We start from the raw sequence: 27,270 nt of genomic DNA, 5'->3' as shown, positions 1-27,270 counted from the left end.
AAGCGTTGCTTAGTGCTTTTAATAGTACATCAATCAGTGAATTGATTGTTTCCAAACGATGTAAATTGTCTAGTAATTAATAAAGGAAGTCAAACAAATATACATATTTTTTGACCAAAAAAAAACAAGAAAACAAATATACATATTTTTTAATAACTCAGCATAAATCCCCCATCTATAGAAAAAGTAGGAGACTAATCCAAGAGGAAGGTCTATAGATAAATTTTTTTCCCAGGTATTCAAATAGCCTAAGTTACCATATAGTAATTGAGAAGCAATTTGCATTTAGTTATCGAGTGAATGTGGGTTATCTTAGATGGGAAAAAAACAATGGCCTTTTAGATAGAACCCATATTTTAGAAATCGCTAGTTAGATAGAACATTATAAACTTTTAATTTAAATGTCTAAATAACAAAAAATAATATTTGATTTATATTTGGTTCCAAAAACAGTAGACTAGTATCTTTAAAACAGGTGGCAGAACACAGCTCGACTATGCTAGCCAACAAAACGATGGCCCTTTCAGACAGAACAGTCATTCGCGTAAAAAGTGAAATCGAACCAAATCTAATATTTTCCAAATTATATAAGCCTCGTGATCCTCGTGTTACGTCTGCCAGCAAAACATGGCCCGTTTGCCAGCAAAACATGGCCCGTTTAGGTATGAAAATGTGTTGGTTGGTAAATTATAAGATAAAGTTTCTATGACGTAATTATTAACATGTATTGACTACTAGTCTACTACGCTGGTATAGCTTCGGTTATATCCGGTCTAATGTACGTGCCTCCACACATCTCTATTTTAATAAACATAATGGGTCAAAGGCCCGTTAAAAGCCTACTCCATATGGGTGATATAGTAGAGTTGATTAAACGATGTCGCATTGTTTTGATTCTAATACGTTGTCGTATGAATCTCTCTTTCATATACTGTTATGCAGTGAAGGGACGACGATGATTCTGATAACTTCACCGACGGTAACATATCTCCGTCACCACCGCCTCCACACTCCCCTTACCAATTCGTCTAAAATCTGCCGCCATTACCGCCGGAGTAGAGATATCTCGACCGTCGATCGGTGCTGCAATCCATGGCAGACAACGACGGATCGTTTCAAATTACGAACACGAAACAGTTCCTAGTTCTCGTGCTGTGCTCGCCGGAAACCAGATATGGCGACGGTTGAGATCGAAGATGATTCTAAACGGAGAATCGTTCGGTATCTTCTGTGGACTGCTGAAGCTGTGTATATACTATGGCTATTTCTTCTTCCTTATGCTCCTGTGAGTGATTTTAGCTTCAAAATTTCTAGTTCTTAGGATCTATGCATGTGTGAATTTTACTAAGGTTCATGCAGTTTGACCGAAACGGCTATATTTTAGCGTCGTGTGCGGAAGGCCTGTTAAAGGCCCATTAAAACTTCTAAAAAGAAGTTGTAAAATTCGTTGGTCTGATATGAAACTTAACCATGTTTCAAATGGTAGCATTTTTTGATGACTTTTTTTTTAATTTATTTTATATATGTGTGTGTCCTATGTAGTGTAGTGTCTGCCCATACTCCCATCCCATCCCATGGTTGTTTTTTTTTTTTTGGGTTCAAACTCCCATGCTTCCTTAAGTTTATAAAGTTCACTGTTAACTTTGCAAAAATATTAATTTTGGAAATAGATAGTTTATTTCAAATCAGCTTGGCAATCAAAGATCCCACACACACTTAAACCGAAACAAAAAAAAGATCCCACACAAAGTAAAATAGAAATTGTTTTGTTACCATGAATTTTTTTTATTATACTGTGTAATTTAATCTGATGGGACTGGATCAACGATCAGTGTTTGGATACGATCAACGACCTTTGCTTTATCGGGACAGCCATGACCATCGCCATGCTGATACATGCATTGCGACATGCGAGCCAAGTTCATTGCAACTTCCACAAAATCTTGAGAAAGTAACGATGAACTGCGTGTCGCCGTTCTTGCTTCGTAGTTCATCTCGTTCCACGTATGTCTTATCATCTGCTGCACGTGCTCACGTGCCTCTTCCTCCGAAGCTCCAGTCTCATGCATGTAACATTGAACCGATTTGAGAACGTCTCCTCTCGCCAATTCATCCTACATTTTACCAAACACATTCACGTACGTGAAAAGGAGTTTTTCGTCCTCCTAATTCAGGTTTTCGATTTTAGAAACTTTGGTTTCATTTATGACTTACAACTTACAAGATCATCATATATAATCTTCTTGTGAATTATTGTCATATGCGATTTATAAAACATAACTAGAAGGTAAGAGGAGATCATTTACCGACGAAGTTGCAAGGTCATTAGCTAGACGGAGCACACTGGCAGAGCATCGGACGACTTGTTGTCGTTGTTGGACCAAAGACTCCAAAACTTGAATCGAGATTTCGTCAGGGAAAGCACAGTAAAAGTGGATTAACATTGTTGGAGCAGAAATTGAAATCCAAGCATTTTGCATGTATTCTTCTAAGCTTGGTTTGTATCCTCCTTTGTACCACTTTGCTTCTAGTAGATACGCTTTACATAAATCTGCCCACTAGTTTCAACAAAAACATAATACAACTACAATACAATACTATATAATTAAGAAAGAAAATTTGAACTTACCGATTTTTTGAAAAAAAGGTATGACGTCAATATTTTTATATTTGAGAACATCACATCCCATGGCATTAATTTCATTGTACAAAGTAAGAAAACACAACTTCATGTATTCGGGGAGCTCATCCAGACGATTTACATCCCAACTGCAGATATATATTGTAAATAATAAATATCATGATAATTTTTTTGTTTTTTTGTTTTTTTTGGTTCAAACGAAAAAATAGATAATTAAAAATCCTAAATTAACAATCTATCATCAACATATCATTATTTCTATAATTTTATTTACAAAAACTAAAAACTATAATTTTAATAAAAAGGGGTTATTGAATTTTTTTTTTGGTCAACGGGGTTATTGAAAAATATTTATGCGAATTTGTGTGTAAAAATGATTATTTAAATATTGCTTTTAATTGGAAACTGCATATTTTACACACGTATACGCTCATATATATTTTCGGATAACGTTATATAGTTTTGATAATATACCACGAAAATTGAGGATAAATATAAGTAGTAGAGTGTACTTACTTTTCAACCAAAGCCGTGAAGAGCTCTAGTTCTTCAAGAGTGCCATAGATATCGTAGATATCGTCGATAACTGTAATAAGTGCAGCAACTATAGCCACGATCCGTCGGACATATCCAAATTGTGGCTCGTGTATCATTCCAACGGTCCAAATATAATTTTCAACAATTCTGTCTCTTACAAATTGAAGTTGACTACCCAAACCTGTTTCCTTCCACCAACTTCATATAATCTAAGGGAGAGGATTAGAAAGAGTATATATAAAATACCAACGTGAGATACCAAAACCATCAGTTAATTACGTACTTATATTTCTTCTGTTGATCTCTATTACCTGGAAACGTATTTGACATCTTCTTGATGAGCAGTTTGTACCATATTGAAATCGATTTTGGCAAATTCCAGCAAAGAAAGATTCATGTCATGTTTCTTCTGGTATGCATCTATGAACCATCTCATCTCTAGCCTTCTCATTCTCCAATGATACGGCATTTCTAACGCATGGATCGCCATCTCACGTACCTCAACGTTTAACGTTTCACTTTCATCATCAACGAATTTTCTTATTTTTTCTGTTGCAAAAGGTCTTATGATTTTGTGCAATTTTGTATCCAATTTCGTGGAGAGATACGAGGCTTCGTACAAAGTGATGATACTTTTAATATCGTCACTCTTGAACGTATTACTTTTTATTTTGTCGCTGATCACATCGAATATATCTGAATAAACGGTCATTAATTATAGTTAATATAGTATAGTAATATACAATGAAATTGTGAACTTCGTTTTTACTGAATATGAAAATACTAACCTTCTGAGACATCAAAACCATGTTGTCTAAGAAGTCGGAATTCGAGTGCTGTTGCATGTAAATCTTCTTCCTTGTCACATTTCCAAGTATTTTTTCCATTTTCATGATGAAAATTTGTTAAAATGTTATTTATTTCTAGCTCAAAGTAATACGAAACCCCAAGTTTTTGCAAATCATCGACGAGCTCTAATTGCTCGAGACGGCTCTTCGTCTCTACAGCATCTAACATCTTCTTCACTATTTGCTTCAACACTTGTCTAGTCTTCCTTTCTTTTTCATTCTGTATCCATCATATTATAACTAATTAGTAAGTCCTCTTTACTACTACGCTAATTAAAATAAATTAGGGGAAGAAAATCAAATTTATGATAGCATATATTTACATCATTTGTGTAAAATATTTAATCAATATTTATCATGAACCCTTTAACAAATTTAACTAAATGTTTATATATATGTATATACTAAACCAGAGTTCATGAGTGAAATGGTTTGTCAAATAAAATTCATCCAAAAAGTCATGACATATTACTTTTTCCATACAATTACAACAGCTTAACTAGTCAAATATCATTCTAATATATGTTTTGTAGTTATATATATATATATATATATATATATATATATATATATGTCAATAGATAAATTTAAACTAGTTACATGTAGCTATTTAAACTTTGTAATTAAAATTGTCATCAAATAAAGCGTTAAGAATGATGATGAATAATTCATCGCATATTTGTTCTCGATGGAGAGCAGATAACTATGGTCCCATGAAGAAGGTTGATAGTTGCCGGATCGTCGTCGGAGGTCAACATGATTAGCATCCGGCCTCGTTTTTGACATAGATTTGCAGATGAAACGCTGAGGACGTTGAAGACGAGACTTGTGGACAGAGGCATTTTGGTAAATAGGAGCTAAACCCATGCATAAAGTAGCCATTGATTTAGTAGAAGAGATAGGCTGAATACGTTGAGAACACATGTACAACGTTTATCTCTAACTTTATATAGACAAAGTCAGAATAAAAAAATAAATATATATTAAAACAATTTTCATAAATACCACATAAATACATAAATTTTGTTTCTAAGTTTGACACATCATTTTTAAAGTTTCAAAAATAGTACCATACTTTCAAATTAAACTTTTGAACTTAAACTCTAATTTCTAAATGCTAAACTCTAATCCTTCTAAACTATATCATTCATATAATTGTAATTGTGTCCAATAGTGCTATTTTTGGAAATTTATGTAGTATGTATTATTTTTGTTATAAAACTTGTGTTAAAGCTATTTTAGGATACGTGTTAAATTTGGAAACAAAACTTATTTTTTTGTTATTGGTGAGAACTGTGAATAATTTCTCAAAATACCATACTGAAAGTTTTTTATTCTAAAAATACCGCACTTTAGTTTTTTCCTAAAAATATCACAAACACAAAAAAAAAATAATAATTTTAAGGGTATATATTTTTTTTTTTGGTTTGTGCTGGCAATTTTTAGTTTTAGGGTATAGTTTTTGGGATGTAGGATTTAATATTTTAGATTTAAGAATTAGTTTTTAATAAAAAAAAATTAGTTCAATTTTGTAGTATTTTTGGAACAAATAATTTTAGTGGTATTTTTGGAAAAAAAAATTTAAGTGTGGTATTTTTAAAAAAACTTATTTTAGTGGTATATCTAAAATTTCCCATAAAAATTTAAATTGATATTCTGAGAGTAATCATTAGTTTGAAGTTCTATATTATTAAAACTAACATATTATATACTAGGTGTTTCCCACGCAACACATGTGTTGTGGTGTAGTTGACACTTTCTTGATTTTTTTTGGTATTTTTCGTTTTTTCTTTTGTATTATTTTGTTTTAATTAGACATATACAAGCTTTGCAGTCACTTGTATTTATATAATATATGTTTATACCATTTCGTTTAGATGTGTACAATTGTGGCGCTTATTTTTTATGAATTATGAGGATGTTGTTTCTTGCTTTTGAGGATCCAATCTTATCATTGACTGATATTGTTCCCAGTACATTTATTGTATTTTAGATTTTCTAATTAACTGCTTATGTAAACCCTTCATACATTGATGTTACAATAATAAGTTATTTTAAAAACAAAATTACCTTCCGTGTAAGTGATTATGTTTGTATGCCCATGTTTTGGTCTAATATCAATAAGATCGTTTCTGTTTTTCTTTAGTTGGCTTTGAAACCAATTTTGAGTTAAGCAAATAATGGGTTATGGTGTTAATAAGTAATATAAATTCTTATGTATATATATTGTATATATGTGACTATAAGTTTAGCTAAATAAAAAATTCTGTAATATTTAAATATAATCTTGAACATATATATATATATATATATTGTGGGAGGAATGTATGGAATTATTGGATAGAAGTTATTTTTGAGTTAAATGACCTTTTATGCTTTAAAAGTGAGTTAAATATTAATAAATTTTTATATGTGTCTTGAATTTTTTTTAAAGGAATACCAAGTGTTTCTTTCCAAATTGAAGTGACATAGTATTTTAGTTTTTTTACTAAATTTTATGAACTTCAGTGTAAAGGTTTTTCAAAGTAATTATAAGTACACTCACACTGATTGAATTATAAAATTTAGAGAAATGTTTATTTCGATTAATCATCTGCTCTTTTAAATATATTAAATAAGTATGTTATTGTTCCTACAAATAGGACAACATATATTATAGTTTAACCATGGAGTTAAGCAATGGAAATGCCGAAATGGAACTTGTGATTGCAAGAAAAAATGCGTATATATATTATGTTACACATTGATAGTTTAAAAATGAATAGGAACATCTAATTCTCTAATGAAGTTGATTTTAATTTAACTATGCAAATTTAAAAAATAAATATGAATAGATTAGAAAGGCAAGAAATAGAAAAGAAATATTTTATTTTTATATAAATAAAATAAAATTTAAAAACAATGTTAAATATATATAATACTTTCTAAATTAAAATATAGAATCAGACTCTTACAAGTTACAACACATATAAGATATAACAACATTTGATATTGGTGGGAGAGGAGTAGAGAATGATTACTATAAGATGGTAATCCAAATTAGATAATGGAAATGAATCTTTAAAAAAATAGAACAATGTAATATATATATATATATATATAATACTGTCTAAATTAAAATATAGAATCAAACTATTACAACATATTATATGAGATAAAACAACATTTGATATTGGTGGGAGAGGAGGAGAGAATGATTACTTATAAGATAATAATCCAAATTAGATAATGGAGATGAATCTTTTAAAATAAGAACAATATAAAATATGTATCATGTAGTCTCTAAAGTTAAAATTTAGCATTAAAAATTTACAATGATATTTCATTTGTTTTTGACAACCCATACAAAAAAAATAAGAAATGATTTGAGGTATTGTAGAAGAGAATGAGAGAATGTGAAAATGAGATAGTAAAAGAATGTCAATATGAGAGAATGAGAGATTGAGAAAATGCTTATTTATATGATAAAAAATGATGGAAGTTACATTTAGAATTATGGAGTTACAATAGTAATTTATTGTGTTTGAATAAAATTGAGTGGTAGAATATGATTAATGCATAATTTATTTATTTTCAGTTATAATTTTATTTTATTGTGTGAGTTAAATATATTGTGTTTATTGGGTCTTAATATTGTTTAAAGCAATTAGAAAGAAAATAAAAAAATAAAAAAATTAGAAAACATTAAATGAAAATCAACCAATAAGGAGAGACCAAAACCTTACTTTTTTATATATGATATATTGCTTTAAACTTTGAAATGAAAAATAATTATAAACAATAATTTTATATGAGAAATATATTAATTTAGCCAACCAAAATATGAATATAAGTTTAGCCAACCAAAATAATTAAAAAATAGTAAAATTTAACCAAAAATATTTTCTCTTGAAAGATAAATAAGTTAGTAGGAGGAATGAATTAATGTACAATTATTGGATAGGAGTTACATTTGAGTTAAATGGAGTTACATGCCATTAATTATAAATAAATATTTTAATTTTTTATAACCTAAAGTAAAAGGAATACCAAGTGGCCGAATCAAAATTCACATAATTTGGTTGTTTGTTGATATAAACTCAACACTTAGACATAATATTTCAAAATAAAAAAAAATATTAATTTTGAAGTGACAAACTAAATTAGTTTTCTTATAAAACTATATGAATTCTTCAATCTCAATAATTTTTAAAACCCCAAGGATAACTTATATTTTTTGTTTTTTTTTTCACTCATCAATTTAATTTATAGTGTTATATTTCATACTAATGGTTTCATCTTTAGAGAATTTAGTTAAATGGTATTTTTAAAATTATATTTTATTTTTATATTTAAGTTCCAGTTGAATATAATTTATTTTTTGGATCATTTTTTATTTTGATTAAACACACAAAAACCATTTGTTTAATTATGTTCTTTTTGTTTTCAAAAACCTTAAATCATAATATATATATATATATATATATATATTATATTGATCTTTGCAGATTTATCAATTGGATCACAAAACAAAATAGTCTTTATAAATAGAGTTGATAGACTTACAAAACAAAATAGACTTTATAAATGGATAATTATATTGATCTTTATAAATTATTAAAAATGATACATGAATATGTGAGATAATGAGAGACATAATAGATAATTAGATATGGATCATTTCAACTTTATGATCTTATTGTATGGTGAATATTGTAAGAAAGTATGAAAATAATGACTTATAAGATGTTAATATAAAATAGAAAATGGAGATAAACATTTTAAAAGATTAAAATATATATATAAGATATACATATCATACAAACTCTAAAACTAACCTTTTACAATGATATTTGATTTGATTTTTTATAACCCATACAACAACAATAACAAAAAAAAATACAAAAAAAGAGACTTGAGAGTAGTGGAAGAAGATGAGAGAATGAAAGAGTGATAGACTAAAAGAATAAGATAATGAGTATTTATAGAAAGAGAAATGATGAAAAATTACATTTAGAAAAATGAGAGTTACAATTCTAATTTATTGTTTTGTTTTAATACAATTGATTAGTACAACTTAGTGGAGAAATAAAGTTAATGTATAATTTATAGGGGAATTTATATGATTTCAGGTTTATATTATGTGAGTTAAATGTGAAAATTAATTGTATTTAAATTTGTGTTTTAATATAAATTTTTTTTTGCTATAATTGTATTGCCAAATGGACCAATAAGGAGAGAATGAAACCTTACTTTTATATATATATATATATGATTGCTATCTCTATTTTACAAGATTACCAGATTTTTAAAACTATATGTTCACTAAACTAGCAACTTTTTTGTTTGACCGCAACATCACCCAAATTTTTGTCGATACCCTTTTGGTAATGTCTAATATCAAATTTTGTATATTGACGTTTATCTACCTAAAATAATCCAGGTTATATACCTAATTATAATTAACTCTAAATTTATTTGTAAGGGTAAGGGAAAACACTACAAGAAATAGGATGGAAGCCGTCGGGTTTATTACAGTGATGGAGACAGTTCAAGTTTGATTAGAAGAAAGTCCAGTCTGGCTATGCGTTTTGTTGGCAGCCATGCCAATAAATTAGGTTGATGTCGATTTCTTTTGTCGTTTAGGGATAAACATTTTGGTGGTGACCGAAGAAAAATGTTTTGTACACTTCTATGTTGAAAAACATTTTTTGGGTCAAAGGCCTTTTAAAGGCCCAATTTTGAAGAGTGTAATTCAAGTTTTATCCACCGACGTCGTTTAAACTCAATCATAGAATGCCAAAACGCTGCCGTTACGATGATACTACTTTTTGTTTTTCTTTTTCAGATTATATCAAATTAGATTTTGACCCGTGCATACGCACGGAATAATTATTTGTGAAATTTAATATAATAAAAATTTAAGTAATTTTTACAATATAATTTGGTTATATATTATCAATTTATTTTTAGTAGTTATAAAAATATAATTTGGTACTATATTATCAATTTATATGTTAAAATTAAAAGTAACAATAATTTTTTAAAACTAATATATTGGTAAGTACTTTACAATATAATTTGGTTGAATTTATGCAACTTATTTTTGTTACTCCTAATACTAAATGTAGTTATAAGTATTTAAAAATATAAAAGTATAGATTTTATAATAATGTAAAACTAAACTAAAAGTATCAATAAAAATTTGAAGATTCCCTTTATAATATATCTATGGTATAACGCTAGTTTTCTACAAAATATTAAAATGAGAAATAGGCTATTTTGTTATAGATAAAACAGAAAAAGAAGAGACCCATAAAGTAATTTCAAATATTTGTGTGATTGTTTTAAAAGTAACAACTAATAAAAATACTACATTAGAATGAAAAAATATATAATTAAAAAATAAAAAATGAAAGGGAGACGGAGTGCGACTGCGACGACGACTGAAAGCTAGGTTTGTACGGCGGTTATGATTGATGACGGGAGGTGGAGCGAGGGGTTCGAGTGGTTTCTGAGGGGCCATTGTGGTCGGGGACTGACCGGAAGTCTGTCTTTGATTTTGAATGGGTTACCTTTTTTGTCTCGACACTTAGATTGTAACAGGAGGAAACTGTTGCAATCGGTTTCACAAGATATGATTCGATTCGATTTGGGTTTAATCGTATGGGATATTCGATGGATCTGTTTCAGTATTGAGGGATTAATTTCAGATCAGGATTTGGAATGGAGGGTTTCGAATCTGGTGATTTGGTGGGTGGCCACAATGACTGAGATTCGCTGGTGCTCTTATGGAAGGTTTCGTCTTTCTCTCCTATGGTTAATGGGATCCAGGATTGATAGGATTTCGCAGATTGAGTGTATTTTTGGGAGGTATTTGTTCGGTATATCTTCTCTACGGATTCGGAGGTTCACGATTAGTCTATGGGTATATATTTGGAGGTTGGGTTTTATTCATTTCATTTTCTGTTCAGAGCTTAACATATTTTTCTGGTTCATTTGTTGTGGTCTCTGGTGTATTGTGGTGGAATCTGTCAGCTTGGTGGTGCTTGTGTGGTTCATTATGTCTCAGTCTTCGTTTATCAAGGGCAAGGCATCTCTGGTGCGTACGGAAACAGCCAAGATTTCTAACACGGTCTTGGCTCAACGGATTCAGTAATTCTCTCTCACCCTTATTGGGAGATTGATGAATCCATCGGTGCAAAGGGTGGAGTCCTTGGTGTCCATTTTACCGAAGATTTGGAAGCTTGAAGAAAGTGTTGTGGGAGCAGATCTTGGTCAAGACACCTTTCAATTCAACTTTGCAGAAGAGGCGGACCTACAAGGTGTCTTACAGAATGGACCTTACCATTTTGATGGATGGATGATTTCTTTGGTTAAATGGGAGCCATTCATCTCTCCAATATATCCTTCAGCCATTAATTTATGGGTGAAAGTGGCTGGAATCCCAATGCATCTCTGGGAGATTGCTACGTTGGAGGCTATTGGGAAGAAGATAGGTACTATTCGTGAAATTGATGAAGATTCTGGGAGTATTTGTGTTACCGTTAATGGTTTTAACCCTCTTCTTTTCAAGATGGTTGTGCCCTTTGAGTCTGGGGATGAAATTATAGTATCCCTTGAGTATGAGAAGTTGTTGGGTCTATGTGACAATTGCTTTCGGCTCACACACGATATGAGAAGTTGCCCGGAGTTAAACAAGACTGCTGGGGCTCAAGGATTTGATAACCAAGCAGATAAGAGAGGAGTTCAGCGACAACATGGGATGGTTAAACAAGGGGTGTATCATAATGAAAGTGGATGGGAGAAGCCTAGGAAATATGCAAAGAGAGCTCTTGATTTTCAATCATATGAGGCGAATGCTGTGGCTGGTAGTTCCGGTTCTAATCAACAGAATCGTCATCAGGGATCGGGTTGGGATCCAAAGAGGCTGTATGGTGCTGTGGAGGGTGGAAATACAGGTGCAAAGCGTGGAGGACAGGCGTTTTCTTTCGAGTATACAAGCCATACTCCTCCTTTTCATCTAAACAGGAAAGGGTCCGAGTCAGTATGGCCAAAGCCTCTTTACAAAGCAAAACAAGTTCCTAAGGTAAGACGGTGGAGGAGTCACTTGGGGTTGGTTCTGTTGTTTCGGTTCTTGATGAGTCTCGGTCTGATGCAGAGATGGTGGTGTCCCCTCAACACAAGGTTGATAAGGATTTAGCGGTATCAGATTTTGAGGAAGCTACTGATGACCTTCTTGAAGATGGTGAATTCCCAGATGGTAGTCTTCAAGTGGAAGGTCACGCTGCAATGGAGCAGAATACGGTACCGTTGGTGAAAGGTTCGGGTATGTCTGATTCAACTGTGGTGGATATGCAAGGTATTTCTTTATCCTCTATACCAAATGCTTTGGATGTGAGTGTTGTAAGTTCTGCTTTGAGTAATGTTGAGTTAGGTTCAAATGTTGGAGATCGGTTGAGCCTTCCTAGCTCCCAGGTTAAGAAAGTGGTTAAAAAACCTGTATTATCCCTGGCATCTCCTGGAAAACGTTTGCTTGCTAAAGCTCTATCTAAACCTGCAGGTGATGTTCACAAACAAAAAGTGATGGGAAAACAGGGGACCAAGTTCACGGTTGACAAACCTCCGGGTGGGGGACAACCAGTTAAGAAAGGGACGGTGGCTCTCCCGAAACCACCGGCTCAAACGTGAAGGTCTTGAGTTGGAACTGTCAGGGCATCGGGGCGGTCCTGACAGAGGAGTACTTGGGAGATTTGTGGAAAAACCATCATCCAGATATTATATTTTTAGCAGAAACAAAAAAATGTATTTCTTATTTAAAAAAGTGTCAGAATAAGTTTGGTTATGATAAGTTGTTTACTGTTGAACCTTGTGGGTCTCGGGGCGGTTTAGCTCATTTTTATAAGGATGAAATAAATCTTTCTATTTTATATGACTGTGATCGGTTAATTGATGTTCAAGCTTTTTCTGGGCAACAAATGATTTTTCCGTCTTTTGTTTATGGGGATCCCGTTCATCACCATAGACATAAGGTTTGGGGTAAATTAATTGATATTGGTTCTTTTCGGATTGATCCATGGTTTATGATAGGGGATTTTAATGAACTTACTGGGAACCATGAGAAAACAGGCGGGGCGTTAAGATCAGTATCTTCTTTTGTACCATTTAATTCTATGATCCGACATTGCGGTATGTTAGAATTTCCTTGCTATGGTGAGCAACTGTCTTGGCGAGGTAATAGACGAAATAATCAGATAGTCCGTTGTCATTTAGACCGGACGCTAGCTAATGAGGATTGGCATTGTCTCTTTCCCCATTCAAAGGTCGATTATTTAGAGATGATTGGCTCTGATCACTGTCCTATCCTCGCCACTTGTTTGAAAAAGGATTTTCGGCGACATCGACAATTTCATTTTGATAAGCGTTGGCTAGGTAAGGATGGTTTATCTGGAGCGGTGGAGTCTGGGTGGAACCGTACAAAAAATTTCCGGACACCGGTATTTGTGGACAAGTTAAAGAACTGTCGTAATTCAATTTCTTGGTGGCGGAAGAACAATGTTTCTCATGGGCCGACCATTATTTCATCCTTGAAGGCGGCTTTGCAGGAGGCAAAGATGGACGACTCGATTTTGCATGACAAAATTCGGAGTATAGAAAGGAAGCTAAAGGAGGCCTACCGGGATGAGGAGTTATATTGGCAGCAGAAAAGCAGGAAATTCTGGTTACGAGTTGGGGATAAAAATACAAAGTTTTTCCATGCTTCCACGAAACAGCGATGGGCCAGAAATAGGATTGTTGGCTTATTTGGTCCAAATGATGTCTGGACTGAGTCGATTTCGGGTATGGAGGATATTGCATCAACATATTTTACGGATCTTTTTAAAAGATCTAATGTGAGGGGAGTCTCAGAAATGCTCCAAGAAGTCCCTACCTGGATTACAGATTATATGAACAGGACCTTAATGAGGGAGATTACGGAATCAGAGGTTCGTAAAGCTTTGTTTGCTATGCACCCCGAGAAATCTCCGGGTCCCGATGGGATGACAGCTATGTTCTTTCAACGTTTGTGGTCCGCTCTAAAAGGAGATTTGGTTGCTTTGGTCAAGAATTTCTTTCGAACGGATCGTTTTGATCCCCGTTTAAATGAAACAAATATTTGTCTAATTCCTAAAAACAAAAGACCTCAACGGATGACGGAATTTAGACCGATTAGCTTTTGTAATGTGAGTTATAAGATTATCTCGAAGGTCCTGTGTTTTCGGCTTAAGCGGTTTCTCCCTTTACTGGTTTCGGAAAACCAATCGGCGTTCGTTTCGGGTCGGCTAATTACAGATAATATCCTTGTTGCTCAGGAGATGTGTCATGGTTTAAATACAAATCCTCGGTGTAAATCCGAATTTCTGGGATTTAAGACGGATATGAGCAAGGCTTATGACCGCGTCGAATGGGATTTCTTAGAAGCGGTTATGGTCAAGATGGGATTTGATAGGAAATGGATCTCTTGGATCATGTGGTGTGTATCTTCGGTCTCCTATCAAGTCCTTCTTAATGGACAACCTCGAGGCTTAATTAAGCCCCATAGGGGTTTACGTCAGGGGGATCCTTTATCTCCTTATTTGTTCATAATATGTACGGAGGTTTTAATTGCAAATATTAAAAAGGCTGAAAGAGAGAGTAGAGTTACGGGCATCAAGTTAGCCCGGGACTGCCTCACAATTTCACATTTATTGTTTGCTGATGATAGTTTGTTTTTCTGTAAAGCAGAGGCGGTAAAATGTACTACGGTTATGGAAATTATAAGGAATTACGGGGAAGCTTCGGGTCTAGAGGTGAATCTGGAGAAATCCTCCATTATGTTTGGGAAAAAAGTTTTACCTGAAAGCAAGACTCAACTAAAATCTGTAATGGGTATTTCCAAAGAAGGGGGAATGGGCTCGTATTTGGGTATTCCTGAGAATCTTCAGGGTTCGAGAACTAAGGTTTTTAGTTATGTCAATGATCGTTTGGATGATCGCGTGAATGGCTGGTCTGCAAAGTACTTATCGAAAGGTGGAAAGGAAGTTATGATTAAGTCGGTCGCGTTGGCTCTTCCAACCCATGTCATGTCTTGTTATAAACTAACGCAGGAGTTGACGTCTAAGCTTACGAGTGCAATTTCACGGTTCTGGTGGAAATCTAACGATAAAGCAAGAGGATTGCACTGGGTAGCCTGGGATAAGGTGGTAAGGAAAAGGGCGACGGCGGGTTGGGCTTTCGTACATTAGAACAATTTAATGATGCAATATTGGCTAAACAATATTGGCGGTTAATTCATTACCCGGAATCCCTAATGGCTCGGGTCATGCGAGGTAGATACTTTCGGAATAAACACCCTTTACACGCTAAGAAGCCGTATTCCCCCTCGTTTGCTTGGAGGAGTATTTATTCTACTCAAGGCTTGGTGAAATTTGGTGCAAGGTGGGCGATAGGCTCAGGATGTCATGTTTCGGTATGGCAGGATCCCTGGATACCGGATAATCAGTCAAGACCGGCTAATGGCAGAGGTCGCCTGTTACATCCCAATTTAAGGGTAAATCATTTAATTAATCCTATTACTAAGGAGTGGTATATGCCAATTCTTGAGGAGTTTATGGACCCGACAGACATTCAGATTATTCAAGCTATGGAGATCAGTAAAGTTTACAAACCGGATAAATTAATTTGGCACTATAATAAATCGGGGAAATATTCGGTAAATTCGGGTTATCGGCTAGCACGTAAATTAATCACAGAGGTTGAATTTGGGCCGTCTTGTACGGCCCTTAGGGCNTAAAATGTACTACGGTTATGGAAATTATAAGGAATTACGGGGAAGCTTCGGGTCTAGAGGTGAATCTGGAGAAATCCTCCATTATGTTTGGGAAAAAAGTTTTACCTGAAAGCAAGACTCAACTAAAATCTGTAATGGGTATTTCCAAAGAAGGGGGAATGGGCTCGTATTTGGGTATTCCTGAGAATCTTCAGGGTTCGAGAACTAAGGTTTTTAGTTATGTCAATGATCGTTTGGATGATCGCGTGAATGGCTGGTCTGCAAAGTACTTATCGAAAGGTGGAAAGGAAGTTATGATTAAGTCGGTCGCGTTGGCTCTTCCAACCCATGTCATGTCTTGTTATAAACTAACGCAGGAGTTGACGTCTAAGCTTACGAGTGCAATTTCACGGTTCTGGTGGAAATCTAACGATAAAGCAAGAGGATTGCACTGGGTAGCCTGGGATAAGGTGGTAAGGAAAAGGGCGACGGCGGGTTGGGCTTTCGTACATTAGAACAATTTAATGATGCAATATTGGCTAAACAATATTGGCGGTTAATTCATTACCCGGAATCCCTAATGGCTCGGGTCATGCGAGGTAGATACTTTCGGAATAAACACCCTTTACACGCTAAGAAGCCGTATTCCCCCTCGTTTGCTTGGAGGAGTATTTATTCTACTCAAGGCTTGGTGAAATTTGGTGCAAGGTGGGCGATAGGCTCAGGATGTCATGTTTCGGTATGGCAGGATCCCTGGATACCGGATAATCAGTCAAGACCGGCTAATGGCAGAGGTCGCCTGTTACATCCCAATTTAAGGGTAAATCATTTAATTAATCCTATTACTAAGGAGTGGTATATGCCAATTCTTGAGGAGTTTATGGACCCGACAGACATTCAGATTATTCAAGCTATGGAGATCAGTAAAGTTTACAAACCGGATAAATTAATTTGGCACTATAATAAATCGGGGAAATATTCGGTAAATTCGGGTTATCGGCTAGCACGTAAATTAATCACAGAGGTTGAATTTGGGCCGTCTTGTACGGCCCTTAGGGCACAGGCTTGGAAACTGGAGGTTCCCTCGAAGGTTCAACATTTTTTCTGGCAGATTGCCTCTGGTTCCTTTCCAGTGATGGAACGACTTGCTCATCGGGGTGTTCGGTGTGATACCCTATGTAAACGATGTGATTCGGAGGTGGAGGCTATCAATCACGCACTATTTGAGTGTTCTCATTCTCGTCGGATCTGGGATTTATCTTCCGTTGACTTTACTTTCGGGGATTTTCCTTCTGGTTCCATATACACGAATCTTGATTATATATTTTGGCGGGTGTCTTCACAGGCGGGCGCTCCGAGTATACGTCTTCGTCTACCATGGATTGTCTCGTCAATTTGGAAAGATAGGAATAAAAAAGTTTTTCAGGGATGTGAGGCAGAACCAAGCGAGGTTATTAATCAGGCGGACAATGATAAATTGTTATGGGAAGAGGCTAAGTCCTTCTATTTGATTGCCCTAGATCCTCTGCCTGCGGAGTCTCGGGATCCTCTTCCCCATTGTCAGGTTGATGGTTCTTGGAAGGTGTCAGATCCTCTTGCAGGTTTGNGTTTCGGTATGGCAGGATCCCTGGATACCGGATAATCAGTCAAGACCGGCTAATGGCAGAGGTCGCCTGTTACATCCCAATTTAAGGGTAAATCATTTAATTAATCCTATTACTAAGGAGTGGTATATGCCAATTCTTGAGGAGTTTATGGACCCGACAGACATTCAGATTATTCAAGCTATGGAGATCAGTAAAGTTTACAAACCGGATAAATTAATTTGGCACTATAATAAATCGGGGAAATATTCGGTAAATTCGGGTTATCGGCTAGCACGTAAATTAATCACAGAGGTTGAATTTGGGCCGTCTTGTACGGCCCTTAGGGCACAGGCTTGGAAACTGGAGGTTCCCTCGAAGGTTCAACATTTTTTCTGGCAGATTGCCTCTGGTTCCTTTCCAGTGATGGAACGACTTGCTCATCGGGGTGTTCGGTGTGATACCCTATGTAAACGATGTGATTCGGAGGTGGAGGCTATCAATCACGCACTATTTGAGTGTTCTCATTCTCGTCGGATCTGGGATTTATCTTCCGTTGACTTTACTTTCGGGGATTTTCCTTCTGGTTCCATATACACGAATCTAGATTATATATTTTGGCGGGTGTCTTCACAGGCGGGCGCTCCGAGTATACGTCTTCGTCTACCATGGATTGTCTGGTCAATTTGGAAAGATAGGAATAAAAAAGTTTTTCAGGGATGTGAGGCAGAACCAAGCGAGGTTATTAATCAGGCGGACAATGATAAATTGTTATGGGAAGAGGCTAAGTCCTTCTATTTGATTGCCCTAGATCCTCTGCCTGCGGAGTCTCGGGATCCTCTTCCCCATTGTCAGGTTGATGGTTCTTGGAAGGTGTCAGATCCTCTTGCAGGTTTGGGCTGGTGGTTTTGTAATAGTGAGGATATCACGCAATTTCTGGGAGCATGGAGTCAACGTCGCAGTCCTTCCCCTCTACATTCGGAGATTCAGGCTTTGATTTGGGCGATGGACTCTTTATTGTCGGCGGGGTTGACTGTCAGAACTTCGAGACAGATAGCGCAGAATTAGTGGCGATGGTGCAGTCTCCTGATGAATGGCCAGCTTTCTCCAACCTCTTGGACGATTTCAACGTTCTCCGATCATCCTTCCCATCCTTCCAGCTGTTGCGGATCCCATGGACTCCAAACATACGGGCAGATTGTCTGGCTCGTTTTTCGAGATCTTTATCTTATGAGACTTCTTTTGTAAACTCTTATCTTCCGGTTTGGGCAACCAATCTTGGAGTTATTTTCTAGTTTAACGTTAGGTTGAAAAAAAAAAAATACTACATTAATTATTTGAATTTTGAAGTAGACGAACTAATTTTTCCAGTTTGCATTTTTTGAAAACTCGTTTGGTTTTACTGTTAAAATAAATAAAAAGAAAGGAGATGACTTAAAAAAAAAAACAGAAAAAAAGATAATGTAAAATCCTCTATCCTTTGTCGGTTCCTTACTATGCCACCTAATTGTGATGTGAGACAGCGCCGCCCATACCTTCCTCTCCCTTTCACCACTGTTCTTTCGCCATACCTCTTTCCTTTCATCACTATTCTCTCTCTCTGTGTTATATACATGAGCTGAACATGTATGATTGGGTTCAAGTAATTTTCTTTCTTGTAAGTTTTTTTAATTTGGTAAGAGTGACTTCTTAAATTTGACAACGAAGTAATTGAGTTGAGGAATAACAGACTCCTATTTTATTTGCGATAACTGGATTTTATTTGTAAGAACTATATACAGCAAACTTAATACCACACTCCTATTTTATTTCTGATCTATGAATCTTCTCCCTAATCTCAATTCTATTGTATACTCGATTTGGTTTATATCACAACCAATTTGACAATTCAATTTTGGTTTCAATTTTTTGCTGTTTTTATTCAAGTATTCAGTCTATGATTATAAGTGCTATTTTCTTCAGTTTCTTTAGTTATCTTCGGTTTGGAAATGAAATATTTCAGTCTATTTGTTCTATTGCTAACTCTATGTATTTATTGTTTTTAGTTATGTGATTGTTGGACATATTGTGAACCAAAAGTTTGATATAAAGGTTCGATTTTTTTTTTGTACTTCTTAGATCTTATAGTATAAAGGATTACTGGCTATTGGCATTGAAACTTATAAACATTTCATTGGATGCAATTGATATTAGAGTAGACATGCCAATGACATTGCAGCTTCATTCCATCTCTAAGGTACTTATCGTTGCTTTCTTTAACTTTTTAAAAAGTAGCAAAAAAATCGAGTAAGAGACATGATTTAGCAAAATTAGAAACATTAAACCAAAACAAATACAACATAGCAATTGTGTTCTTGTAAAAGAAAATTGGATTGCACTGATATATTAATCTTCTTATTGAACAACACCTAGAGCAGAACATGCATCTCTAAACGTAGGATATAAAATGCCATCAACAGTACATAAATCTTCATAACTGGTTGCACCTCTTCTATGTGTTAAAAGGATTGTCATGTAAAACTGATCACCCATAGTTGTTGACGTAAATTGCATCTGAGTAACTCCTGAATTTCTTTGACGCCTGGTCCACTTTTTAGTAACTCTGTTCCAAACAAAGTGTTTAGGAAACTCAATGTAAGTCAGCTGTTTTGCCACTGTGTTGTGTGTGTTCATCTTCATCCACTCCAAAAGTTGAGAACCATTAGAGTAATAGAGAGACATCTTGGAACTGGAAAAAAGAAGATTATAATTAATATACTGTGTAAAGTAAAGATAAACAGAATATAATACAAATGGAGAAACTAATTGATTCAATAACTTGAACAGACATTATCAAGCAGTGAATATCGTTTCCAGAGAAGTTAAAGAAGCAAAGGAAGTGAAGAAAGATGATAAGAATGAGAATATTGTAAGTACAACTAACCTGAAGTTAAATAGGAGAATAAATCTTGCCATGATCTTTGCTTGTACTTAGTGGTGTTAGTGTTAGAAAATTACGGGATTTTGGTTATAAGAATTTTTTGTTTTTGTTTTTGGTATCTTAATTAAATATTTATCTCAAACATCCCACAACTGAATTAGCAGAGGCATAAAAAACAGAGGCCATAACAAAGAGTATTGGGCACGTATATTTTTTTTTTTAACTATACACCTTCTTTGATGTGAAAAAACACTATCATTACATCCTTAATATTAAAAAAAAATAACGAAAATATATACATTTAACACTACAAAGTACAACATTTAGTTTGATCCTACTATTCATGTAACTGGAAAATTAAATTTAAGTTGTTTTAACATAACAAAAGCTAAAATAAAATAAGATAAAGGATAAGCCATAAACACACTTGATGTTGATTTGCAAGATTCGACGGCCATTCTCCTTAAACATGAAAAACATGAAATTGACAGTTAGATAAATGTATAACAATGTAAGTTTATAGGTCCAATAATTTCTGTTATATTAATAAGAGTAATATGAATAAAGAGAAAATAATGTAGTACTTACATATGACTCATCAATTATCTAATCTGTTGGAAAATCTCCTTAAAAACGACATTTGTTGTTTTTGTATCTCTGTTCTCATCCTCATCAACAATTAGGATCTTCAGACCTCTTCTGCTTTTGACTCTTGACACGGCGACGTAAAGTTGGCCGTGAGTAAACACCGCTCTAGGTAAACTCAATGTCTTTTCAAAATTCCAAAATTCTTGCAAAAGTAACGCAAGTATTTTCCTGAAAAATTAAAAATCAGATAAGTATATATCAACTTTATATTAAATAGACTTGAATATGAAAACAAATACCTGAGAAGTTTTAGTAATCTGATCAATAGATTCCCAGCTACTTAATGGGAAAGAATCTTCAACTTTGTTGCTCAAATCAGGTGTCATGAGTTGAAAAACTCTATGAACATCATTTGAGCCCCTATTGCCCAGCCTGTAGTGTTTTGTTGAAAATAAGGGAAGATATTGTCAACATTTTTGCTTTTAAGAAAACATATTAAACAAAGAAAAGACTTACTGCATTTTAAATTCAGCAATCTCATATAGGTCTCCATCAAGAAACAACTTTGTATAGAATCTAGAATTTTGAACAGATACTTTACCTATATATAAGAAAATTTGGTTAAGAGGTCGCATAAAGAAAAGTTCATATTATAAATTAGTAATAAGCTTGAATTTGTTACCATTAAATTTTTTGATCCTCATAAGACTCCCAAGTAATATTATAGGACCTGCAGTTTTTTTGGTAACATAGGAATATATACATCTTCAGTGTGATTCTCCCATAAAGTACATTCCATGATAGTGTCACTGCAATAAACATCAAACAAGAGGTCGCATAAAGAAAAGTTCATATTATAAATTAGTAATAAGCTTGAATTTGTTACCATTAGATTTTTTAATCCTCATAAGACTCCCAAGTAATATTATAGGACCTGCAGTTTTTTTTGGTAACATAGGAATATACATCTTCAGTGTGATTCTCCCATAAAGTACACTCCATGATAGTGTCACTGCAATAAACATTAAATAATAGTGTTACTGCAAGAGAATCCATAATATGTTGTAAATTTTATAAAGAGAGACATGAAGAAGTATGAAACTCTCCAGACACTTCACTAACCTTAGATCTCGTACCTGAATATCCAACAGCTTTGACTTCTGTCTACAACAATCTTTCTCAGTAATCTGACTCATACCAACAATTTCTCCAATAATATCTGGGAAAAAAATGGAAATAGAAGCAACCTTATAAGATAATGAAAATTGGAATGCTTAAATAACAGAAAGGATAATCTTTACTGAGAAATACTGAGCTCCACTTGAAAACGATAATCGATTTGGTAACGAAGAACAAAACATATGGATCTGCTGGGACATTGGTAATTGGAAATAAAAGAGGTTTTCTGGTGATTTTTTTTGCGTTTAGTGAATGTTGAAGAACATTTATATAGAAGAGGAGAATTGTTGTAACCACCATAAACATGGATTTGTTAGTGGGAGTGAAATTAGAAATGATTTTCAATTGTGTTTGTGTGTTTTGCTTCTCGTCGTGCAGAGGAGAGGAAAATGAAAAGGGGAACGACACGTGTTTTGATGCTTTGGTTAGGGTTATTGAAAGTATTAGATTTTAACCCGCGATACACCGCGAGATTATGTATTTTTGTATATTTTATATAATTTACTAAAAAAACATTATGTTAGATCAAATATATGTTTTAAACTTTTTTACAATAATATTGAGATATTTGTAATTTTATTTTCTTTATCTATTTAAAAATTATTATTTTCACTTGAAATTTAATTAATCAAAATTCTTTTATTTTGGAATTTAATCAATCAAAATTAGTTGTTGTGAAAGTAAACATCTGTTAATATGTATAATACTTTGTAGTTAGTATAAAATTATTTAAATTTTCTTATTCACCAATTTGAAATTAGTTAGTTTTGTCTATGAGTATGATTAAGCGGGTTAGTGTTGGTTTTTAACTTCTTTCATATAAAATTAAGTTTTAAAATATTTTGTTTGTGTTTTTAGACCAACCCGCAAAAATATATAAGTGTACTAATATTAACCTAATTCTCATCACATACTTATTATTAGTCTAGGTTTGGACCCGTGGATAATATTATTGATATTACTCATATGACTAAATTTGATGTATTCACTATTTAAATTGTGCAACAGGATATATATATATATATATTTGTATTTGACATCATAACTCTATAAATGACACATGTTTTTTAGTCAAAAAACATATATCATTTTGTGGAGGTTAAAACAATATATATATATATATATATAGTATAATAAAATCATACATTATTAGTTTATTTTTATATTTTTTTCTACCCAATTTTGACATCAATTGCTCTATTCATTTTAACATAGAAAACATTAAACAATTTATGTATAATGGAAAACATGTATAATGGAAAACCAATTATGGAAAATCAAAATTGAATAAGGTAAGATATTATAGTTTCTTTTTTCATTAAAACATTTTAAAACTTGTAATTAAAAAGGAAAATAAAAATTGATGTTGTTCAGATATATTTCCATACTCGATTTTTTTAATTTAATTTAAAATTTTTTTTTTTGTATTAAATGTTTTAATTACAATGGCATATAATGTAAATATTGTCCAACTTTAAGCCTTCTTATGAAAAATGCTGTGAAAATAATAATATAGATTGTTGAAGGGCTTTTTTGTGGGCTTCAAATATTGTAAATAAGCCATAAACCCAATCATTCAAATTGGTGAACGGACATTGTTAGTTTTTTTTAACACAGTTATTTATCCGACGATCTCTTTTTTATAATAGGGTTTTGTTTTTTATTTTTTTAAAAAAGTTATATGGCACAAACTTTACTGGACGGGTGACTTGTGGTTGATAAAAGATTTTCTCCGACTAACGGCGGATAATGCAGTGAAGGGACGACGATGATTCTGATAACTTCACCGACGGTGACGTATCTCCGTCACCGCCTCCACACTTCCCAAACCAGTTCGCCTCGCCATTTCCGCCGGAGCAGAGAAATCTCGACCGTCGATCGGTGCTGCAATCCATGGCAGACAACGACGGATCGTTTCAAATTACGAACACGAAACAGTTCCTCGTTCTCGTGCTGTGCTCGCCGGAAACCAGATACGGCGACGGTTGAGATCGAAGATGATTATAAACGGAGAATCGTTCGGTATCTTCTGTGGACTGCTGAAGCTGTGTATATACTATGGCTATTTCTTCTTCCTTATGCTCCTGTGAGTGATTTTAACTTCAATCTTAAGATTTATCCGTGGATCTGTGTGTGAATTTTACTAAGGTTTATGTAGAATGTGATGAATCTTGATGATGATCTGGATAGTTATAGGAAATGAGAACCATTTCTTCAATTTCTCTGCTTGAATGTTTTTGAGAATCGATTTAGGTTTGAATCATATAGTCTTAGGTTATGAAATCTAGGCATTGATCTATGTGATTAGTAACTTATGGATTGTGAGAATTTTTCTAAGGTTTATGTAGTAGAATCATCACATTGATAATTTTGTGAATGAGAACCATAATATATCCTGCTTGAATGGTTTGAGAATCGAAAAAGTTTGTTGTCTCTCGAATTTTGCATGTATATTGGTTAGCATTATCTTTAGATTATGCTTTTTTTTAAAAAAAAAATCAGAAATGAGACTCTTTTGATGAACAGGGAGATCCAGTGTGGGCAATTAGTTCAGAGACAGTGAATTCTCTTTTGGGACTTTCTCTGAATTTCTTCTTTGTCTTGCCTCTTACAAACTCTGGTATGTTCTCCTTATAAGAGTCTTTTGTTTCTCTGATCAATTATATTGATCGATCTCATGAAAAAAAACTCTTGATTTTTGACACTTGGTGGCAGAACAGCTGGTATTCAATTCTTACAAGCTCCTGTTCTTCACCCGGTAATGTACCTTTTAAACTTGAAATGTTTGTTTCTGCAATAGTGATAGTATTTTGTCATTCTGCTTAAAATATTTTCAACAAAAATCAACAGATGGCTGAAGGGTTATTCAACTTTGTAATAGCTTGGACACTCATGTTTGCTCCGTTGCTATACACAGACCGAAAGAGAGATGGATACAAAAGCTCTCTTGATGTCTTATGGGGTCTCATGATGTTCCTCACAAACAGTAAATTTGGCAACTTTGTTTATTATATATCTAATAAGCTTAGTTTCTTCTAAAAACACATCTCTAATGTAGTTTATCGGTTCTGTTGATCTCGTGTTGCGAACAGCGTTTCTAATCCCATACATGGCTTTACGGCTCACTGACGCTGACCAGAATGATAAACCTAGCAAAAGGTCTCAACTTGGCGAAGCAATGACCAAGGGTGCGCCAATAGTTGGTCTGACCGGAGCTACGGTGTGTCTGATATCAACATTGTGGTCTCTCTATGGTCGAGCAGATGGAGATTTCGGTGGAATAATGGACAGATGGCAGTATCTCATTGGTTATTTGGGATCGGAGAGACTAGCTTACGCTTTTATATGGGATATATGTCTGTACACAATTTTTCAGCCGTGGTTGATTGGAGAGAACCTGCAAAATGTGAAGAAGGGCAAGATTGAGTTGGTGAGTTATCTTAGGTTTGTTCCTGTTTTTGGTTTGCTTGCATATCTTTTGTTTCTCAATCTCGATGATGAAGCAATTTAATAAGTTATTTAATTGGTATACACAATCATGTATTGTATCAAATTTAATTATATTGTGGAAAATTTGATTGTAGCAAGAATTGAAAAAAAAATCCTAAAACATTTTTTTTTTTTTGGTACTATGATACTATTACTATCCATACAACCAAACAAAGTTAACGAGAAAATTGACATACACAATTGACATTTGATATTTTTTTGTACTATTAAGTATTAACATATACAATTTACATGTAAAATTGACATATACAATTTACATGTAAAATTGACATATACAATATTTTTGTACTATCCATACAACTAAACAAATTTAACGAGGATATTGACATACTTTTTTTTTGGGCCAAAGTTGATACCTACCTTATATTACCCTTTGTTTTTTTTTTTAATGAATGTTAAATTATATTCAAACAAAAAATCCTTTTTACAAAGTATTGCATCCGTGTTTCAAAAAAATTAAAATTTTAAGAAATCAAAAAGAAGCTTAAGGTCTGGACTGAAACCAAACTTGTAAACCATCCCTTGAAAAATATCTAAGCCATTGGAGAACTCGTGTTAATGAGAGGTCACATAAACGTCTTCTTTATGCGGATAAACTGATCAAGACGGAGTAGAGTTTTCACAATCTCCACATCACAAAAAATTGACCATATGTTAATCATTTCCGACTTTGTATAGCAGCAAGAGAGGCATTGTTGAATCTTGTCACTCAACAATGAACCAGATTTTTTCGTTTTAATTTAAAGATTGGTTTATCTATCTTTTTTGATAAATTATTTTAGCACACTTGTATATGACTGTATTCATTTCACTGAAAATTATAAAGAAATTACCTTTTGCACCGGTTTACCACTTGGCTACAGATTAGGAAGAAAAAAAAGTTGAATCTACCAAACGAAATGTTATTATATACGTTTCAACCGAAGCTAAATTAAAAATAAAATGTTACTACACTACAAGATTTTTGTAGTGATATATGAAATGTTATTTGAGTTCGTAAACCTAATTTTCGAAAGGCCATTGTCATTGCCGCGTGGATGAATCGTTGCCATCAACATGCTAAAATTTAATATTTTGTTGATTTATTCCCAATACAATAAAATATCATTTTACATACCTTTTTGCTTTGAACTTTTCTTTGTGCAGTTGCAATCAAACACAGACTACACAGTTGTTTATTTTGTTTCTGTACCACCTGCCAAAAAAAAATGGTTTTGTTCATTGTGTTTGCCAAGTCAAATTATATATCACTAACAAAGATTCTTTCATTCTTTGATCAAACTTTTGATCTGAATGACAAAAAACTGAGGTTAATTAGCTTGGAGAGTTTGACCCAAAAAAAAAAATTAGCTTGGAGACTTATGTAAAATATAACTTCTATAAGGACTATAAACTGAGAAAGTAATTAGAGAGAAGCAAATGATGTATATGTTAAACATATGAGAGGATTATAATGAACCAATTTGGCTCTGATTGTCTGAAAGATGTCTTTGATTAGTTGAAGCAAATTTGGTCGAGATTCTGAGCTAGGCAATTGCATGTTTCCTTGTTTCCAGACCTAGTATGGAGCGGGTTTCATAAGAGCTTGAGGTTTCCTAATTCCTGAGAGATTGGGTGAGACTGTGATGGTAGGGATCCAACTAACGATGTCTCTTAAGTCTTAAGGTGTCAGGAGTAGTCAATTGACCCCAACTCTC

General features: G+C 33.7%; 3 protein-coding genes and 2 long non-coding RNA genes across 15 annotated transcripts; 3 read left to right on the top strand and 2 right to left on the bottom strand.

Moving 5' to 3' along the window:
• Positions 1,696 to 4,929, bottom strand: LOC104790200 (beta-myrcene/(E)-beta-ocimene synthase 2, chloroplastic). Its single transcript, XM_010515903.1, has 7 exons — positions 4,700 to 4,929; positions 3,967 to 4,247; positions 3,490 to 3,874; positions 3,158 to 3,376; positions 2,630 to 2,769; positions 2,307 to 2,551; positions 1,696 to 2,114 (listed from the first exon to the last, which is right to left on the bottom strand). Exons 1-7 carry the CDS (start codon positions 4,906 to 4,908, stop codon positions 1,803 to 1,805), a joined length of 1,791 nt encoding a protein of 596 aa, XP_010514205.1. The 5' UTR covers positions 4,909 to 4,929; the 3' UTR covers positions 1,696 to 1,802.
• LOC109133507 lies at positions 10,412 to 12,881 on the top strand. The gene is made up of 2 exons (XM_019246941.1): positions 10,412 to 12,094; positions 12,167 to 12,881. The coding sequence occupies exons 1-2, from the start codon at positions 11,192 to 11,194 to the stop codon at positions 12,206 to 12,208; spliced, it is 945 nt and encodes a 314-aa protein (XP_019102486.1). The 5' UTR covers positions 10,412 to 11,191; the 3' UTR covers positions 12,209 to 12,881.
• On the top strand, positions 18,841 to 22,570 carry LOC104790198. Of its 7 annotated transcripts, none has more exons than XR_002038584.1 (5): positions 18,841 to 19,140; positions 19,422 to 19,467; positions 19,570 to 19,612; positions 20,203 to 20,284; positions 22,442 to 22,570. It is a non-coding gene; the product is annotated as an uncharacterized LOC104790198 (long non-coding RNA). The 7 variants fall into 7 exon arrangements; XR_002038586.1 differs by having other exon boundaries at positions 19,575 to 19,612; positions 22,442 to 22,569; XR_002038587.1 differs by lacking the exon at positions 19,422 to 19,467 and having other exon boundaries at positions 18,841 to 19,018; positions 19,495 to 19,612.
• On the bottom strand, positions 20,291 to 22,435 carry LOC104790196. Of its 5 annotated transcripts, none has more exons than XR_002038588.1 (6): positions 21,771 to 22,435; positions 21,567 to 21,693; positions 21,401 to 21,485; positions 21,184 to 21,316; positions 20,885 to 21,112; positions 20,291 to 20,758 (listed from the first exon to the last, which is right to left on the bottom strand). It is a non-coding gene; the product is annotated as an uncharacterized LOC104790196 (long non-coding RNA). The 5 variants fall into 5 exon arrangements; XR_002038589.1 differs by having other exon boundaries at positions 21,184 to 21,485; positions 21,771 to 21,896; positions 22,007 to 22,435; XR_002038591.1 differs by having other exon boundaries at positions 21,184 to 21,485; positions 21,771 to 21,896; positions 22,021 to 22,435.
• Positions 23,722 to 25,612, top strand: LOC104790199. Its single transcript, XM_010515899.2, has 5 exons — positions 23,722 to 24,149; positions 24,590 to 24,683; positions 24,784 to 24,821; positions 24,914 to 25,049; positions 25,156 to 25,612. The coding sequence occupies exons 1-5, from the start codon at positions 23,832 to 23,834 to the stop codon at positions 25,572 to 25,574; spliced, it is 1,005 nt and encodes a 334-aa protein (XP_010514201.1). The 5' UTR covers positions 23,722 to 23,831; the 3' UTR covers positions 25,575 to 25,612.

Source organism: Camelina sativa, chromosome 6, assembly GCF_000633955.1.
Source record: "Camelina sativa cultivar DH55 chromosome 6, Cs, whole genome shotgun sequence".
Taxonomy (NCBI): Eukaryota; Viridiplantae; Streptophyta; class Magnoliopsida; order Brassicales; family Brassicaceae; genus Camelina; species Camelina sativa.
Note: the sequence above shows the minus strand (reverse complement) of the source record. Positions and strands in the feature narration are given on the sequence as shown.

Excerpts from the sequence above, each read along its gene's own strand:
- LOC104790200 (XM_010515903.1), bottom strand. The coding sequence starts at position 4,908 with ATGGCTACTTTATGCATGGGTTTAGCTCCTATTTACCAAAATGCCTCT. Across the intron at positions 4,248-4,699 it reads TCCATCGAGAACAAATATGC|GAATGAAAAAGAAAGGAAGA; the intron begins GATGAATTATTC and ends ATGATGGATACA. Across the intron at positions 2,770-3,157 it reads TTCACGGCTTTGGTTGAAAA|TTGGGATGTAAATCGTCTGG; the intron begins GTAAGTACACTC and ends ATATATCTGCAG.
- LOC109133507 (XM_019246941.1), top strand. The coding sequence starts at position 11,192 with ATGAATCCATCGGTGCAAAGGGTGGAGTCCTTGGTGTCCATTTTACCG. Across the intron at positions 12,095-12,166 it reads AAGCAAAACAAGTTCCTAAG|AGATGGTGGTGTCCCCTCAA; the intron begins GTAAGACGGTGG and ends GGTCTGATGCAG.
- LOC104790199 (XM_010515899.2), top strand. The coding sequence starts at position 23,832 with ATGATTCTGATAACTTCACCGACGGTGACGTATCTCCGTCACCGCCTC. Across the intron at positions 24,150-24,589 it reads TTCTTCTTCCTTATGCTCCT|GGAGATCCAGTGTGGGCAAT; the intron begins GTGAGTGATTTT and ends TTTGATGAACAG. Across the intron at positions 24,684-24,783 it reads CTTGCCTCTTACAAACTCTG|CTGGTATTCAATTCTTACAA; the intron begins GTATGTTCTCCT and ends GTGGCAGAACAG.